The sequence below is a fragment of the Meleagris gallopavo genome, unplaced genomic scaffold (assembly GCF_000146605.3).
Source record: "Meleagris gallopavo isolate NT-WF06-2002-E0010 breed Aviagen turkey brand Nicholas breeding stock unplaced genomic scaffold, Turkey_5.1 ChrUn_random_7180001844183, whole genome shotgun sequence".
In the NCBI taxonomy this organism is placed as follows: Eukaryota; Metazoa; Chordata; class Aves; order Galliformes; family Phasianidae; genus Meleagris; species Meleagris gallopavo.
The window spans coordinates 49,247-52,890 of record NW_011112674.1 but is presented as its reverse complement, the minus strand read 5'-3'; the positions used below and the strand labels follow the sequence as shown (position 1 = coordinate 52,890).

General features: G+C 61.9%; 2 protein-coding genes across 7 annotated transcripts in view; one reads left to right on the top strand and one right to left on the bottom strand.

The window, feature by feature from the left end:
• Positions 1 to 3,053, top strand: part of XRCC1 (X-ray repair cross complementing 1) — a 3,444-nt gene extending 391 nt beyond the window's left edge. For 3 of the 6 annotated variants that reach the window (XM_010726604.3, XM_010726603.3, XM_019610962.2), the window contains exons 2-10: positions 326 to 402; positions 524 to 662; positions 852 to 1,007; positions 1,097 to 1,242; positions 1,332 to 1,411; positions 1,618 to 1,823; positions 2,013 to 2,097; positions 2,247 to 2,365; positions 2,459 to 3,053. In XM_010726604.3, coding sequence (XP_010724906.1) covers positions 358 to 402; positions 524 to 662; positions 852 to 1,007; positions 1,097 to 1,242; positions 1,332 to 1,411; positions 1,618 to 1,823; positions 2,013 to 2,097; positions 2,247 to 2,365; positions 2,459 to 2,631 — 1,149 coding nt within the window. In that variant the 5' untranslated portion in view covers positions 326 to 357 and the 3' untranslated portion in view covers positions 2,632 to 3,053. Of the gene's footprint in view, positions 1 to 325; positions 419 to 523; positions 743 to 851; positions 1,008 to 1,096; positions 1,243 to 1,331; positions 1,412 to 1,617; positions 1,824 to 2,012; positions 2,098 to 2,246; positions 2,366 to 2,458 lie in introns of those variants that run through there. The other 3 variants (XM_010726605.3, XM_019610963.2, XM_010726606.3) reach the window with 3 other exon arrangements.
• Positions 3,054 to 3,557: 504 nt separating this feature from the next.
• Positions 3,558 to 3,644, bottom strand: part of NUMA1 (nuclear mitotic apparatus protein 1) — a 12,579-nt gene continuing 12,492 nt past the window's right edge. The window contains exon 25 of the mRNA XM_031557526.1: positions 3,558 to 3,576. Coding sequence (XP_031413386.1) covers positions 3,558 to 3,576 — 19 coding nt within the window. The remainder of the gene's footprint in view (positions 3,577 to 3,644) is intronic.

Below are 3,644 nucleotides of genomic sequence, written 5' to 3'. Positions count from 1 at the left end.
CTGGGGGCTGAGTGGGGCTGGGGGTGGGATGGGGGAGATGTGGGGTGCGAATGGGGCTGGGGGCTGCATGTAGAACTGGGGTGTGTGGGGTGGGCGTTGAGGAGCTATGGGGTGTGAGGAGGGCTTGAGGTGGGAATGAGGGGTGTTTGGGGTGGAACGTGGCTGGGAGGTGGGACTGGGGGCTGAGTGGAGCTGTGTGGGGGGGCTGGAGGATGGAAATGGGGCACACTGAGTGTTGAACGGGGCTGGGAGGCAGCGGTAGGGCTGGGATCTCTGTGGTGCTGGGAGAGCACAGCTCCCACCCACCGCCGCTTTTCCCTTCCAGCCCCACGAGCTGACCTCACAGGACGGTACCAGATGGCTCCGGTGAAGATCAGCCACATCGTGTCCTTCTCCTCCCAGGTCTGAGCCTGCAGGGGTGTGTGTCGTGGGGGGCGTGGAGCTCTCCGTGTGTCACTCCATCCCTGGATGCAGCCATGAGGGCGTGGAGCTGAGCAGCACTGTGCTGTTTCCCCTCCTGCAGGACCCCCGGTACCCAGTGGAGAACCTCCTGTCCCCCGATGGCCACCGGCCCTGGCTCAGCTGCCCCCAGGAGCGCAGCCGGCAGCTGAGGGTGGAGCTGCAGCTGGAGAGAGCCGTCCCCATCGGCTACATCGACGTCGGTACGAGGATGCAGGGCTCAGGCTGTGGGGTGGGGATGAGCGTCCTTCTCTTGTGCCCTTTGCAGGGGCTGCAGTGAATGGTTGGTGCTCGTGGTGGGTAGGGATTGCACAGCAGATGTGCTCCAAGCCCTGGGAGGAGCAGTATGTGCTCCTCAAGCCCCGAATTTCATTCCCTGGGCTTTTATTCAGGGAACTGGGGCTGCGCCTTCCTGCAGATCGAGGTGGGTCGCTCCTCTTGGCCTCTTGACCGCCCCTACGTCACCCTGGTGCCCAGCGTCACGCTGATGACACCGGCCGACTCCAAGCTGGACCGCAACCGCTGCGGCGTCCGCATGTTTAAAGAAGGTAAAGTTGAACCCATTCTCTCCGAGAGGTCCAGCAGAGAGGTTTTGTGGGGCTGCCCCATAACCCTGTGCCCCCCAATGATCCCACAGCAGATTTCCTGGAGCTGGCAGCGGGACAGAAGTGGGACCGCCTGCGGCTCACCTGCAGCCAACCCTTCTGTCACCACGGGCAGTTCGGGCTCTGCTTCATCCGCGTGCGCACACCGCTGGACCCCGAGCTGTGCCACCCTGCAGCGGTAGGTTGATGTGGGAACGGGGCTCCTTTTCCAGCCCCACAACAGTGGGGAGCACGGAGCAGACGTTGGGATGTTGCCTGGTCCTGCAGGAGGACGCTGAGCTCACGGGCAGCTCCCAGCACTCCAGCCCTGCCTCCTTATGCCGGATTCCATCTGCAGAAGCGCGCCTGTGAGTTGCCCTGGCGCTGGGGTCGGTGTGTGGGGCTGAAGGATGGATGTGGGATGAGCCTGGGGGTCTGCTCTGCCTCACTCTAAGTCAGCATTTGCGGGGATCTGGGCTCTGAGTTCTCCGTGCCCACATCCCTCCCTGCATGGGAGATGTCGCCCAGCCCTGGGGGGCACAGAGCAGTGGGGGCAACGACTCTCTGCCCCCAGGAGCTCACAGGAGGAGGAGCAGCTGAAGAGCAGCCTGCAGCAGCTGGAGCCCAGCGCTGCATCCCATGCCTGGAGCCCAGCACATCTCAGCCGCCCGGCACGCATGGTGCTGTCAGCAGCACAGAGCCGTGTCGTGAGACCTCCACCCCGAATTTGTGCCAGCCACCCGGGGAGCAGCACAGAGCATGGACAGCCTGCAGCACGGGGTGAGTGAGGGCCTCAGCACTGTGCCTTCCCCGAGGTGCCCCGCTGAGAGCTCAGGTGAGGGGATCTGTGGATCTGGAGGGATCCTGGCTCTCCTGGCAGCCAGGGTTCAGCTGGGCAGGGTAGGACATACCTTGAGAAAACGGTGGCAGTGATGTATGAAGGAAGGATCTCTTCTTGCTTTCCTGCAGGTGCAGCACTGGAAGTCCCAGCAGCCCCCAAGCACGCCCGCAAGCAGTCAGGCAGCAAGCAGAGAGCTCGCAGAGCTGTGGGCAGGTAATGGATCTCTGTATCACTCTGCTTCTCCCACCCTCGCTCTGATTTTGCTGCTCTTTCAGAGCCGCTCCCTTCCCAATGTGTTTGGGATCCAGCAGCTCCCTCTCTTGCTTCCCTGCACATCCTCACCCCACAACCCCTCCACCCAGGTCCCCTCAGCCTCTCACCAGGAATCTTGGGCCAGGAAGGAGAGCAAGAACGCAGGGCCACAACACGAGCGGAGGGGAGAGCAGCAGTGGGGAGATGGCTGTGTGCCCTATTTGCTCAGGTGGGTGCTTGGAGAGGTGGGCACAAGCATGGAGCAGCGCTGGGGGCTCAGCCCCACGCTGTGGCACAACCCCCTCTCCCCCCATCCCCACAGGTTCCTTCAGCACAGCGCTGCTCCCCGCTCATGCCTCCCGCTGTGGCGAGGAAGACTCCGACCCCGAGGTGGAGCTGCTTTCCTCTGCCAGCAGCCCGGTGCTGTGCCCCATCTGCGGGCTGTACTTCAGCTCAGCAGAGGTGGAGCAGCACTGCAGCACCTGTGGGGAGTGATGGACCCCCCCAACCCAGCAATGATCTGCAGAGAGAGACTCGGCCCCGCTGTGCTATGGGGCAGGGACTGGGCACGCTCTGGTTTGTGGTGTTCATTCATTCTGCCCCACGTGGCACGAGCTCACGACAGGCACAGCAGAGGAGGCAGCAGGGCCCACGGGGCTGAAGGAAGAAGCCACATTTCACACTGCTGAGCGGTGTGTATGGGAGCGGCAGCACTGGACCGGCGTGAGCATCTGACTGCAGGTGGGGGTGGTCACCTCCCTCCCAGTGACACAGTGTGGGGTGTAGGGAATGTGAGGCTGACGGTGGCCCCGTGTGCCAAGTTTTAGGGCAGGCAGCAGCTCCTGGAGCTGGGAGGTGCTGAGGGAGAGAAATAAAACAAAGGAGAGAAAAGAGAACTGCTGTGGGTGCTGCATTGCTTGGAGGAGATGGGGTGGGCACAAGGGGGAGGACTGGGAGGAGGAAGATAAGGCAAAGCATGGCACAAAGCCCACAGTAACGAATCAAGCTGCTCCTGGCCCCAGTGCTGGGGGCAATGCAGAATCACAGAAACGCCAAGGTTGGAAAAGACCTACAAGATCATCCAGTCCAACCATCACCACTAGTTTTCACTAACCCACCTCCCCCACCACAAAATCTAAACGTTCCTTGAACGTGCGACGGTGTTCCTGCCTGTACAAACAAGACTCCAACAGCAGGAGAAAAATACAATTTATTTACAAGTAGAAACACTTTAAAAAGGTCTCCTCTCCCCTCCACGAAGGCAGCAGGGAGCCAGGGTCCCTCGGGGACTGATGTCACCATCCCCTTCCCTCTGCCCCGCACGCCCCACAGCGGTCCCGAGTCCCTTTGGTGTTGCTGAGCTGTGAGGCAGCAAGGAGGAGTGAGGAGACAGGCTGGGAAACCTCAGAACTTGGTGTCCTTCAGCGCTCTGCGGCCGGCCTGCAAGAGAGAAGGGGGTGAGGGATGGTCACCCCACAAAGGGGGCTCAGGAGGTGACCCCCCCAGCC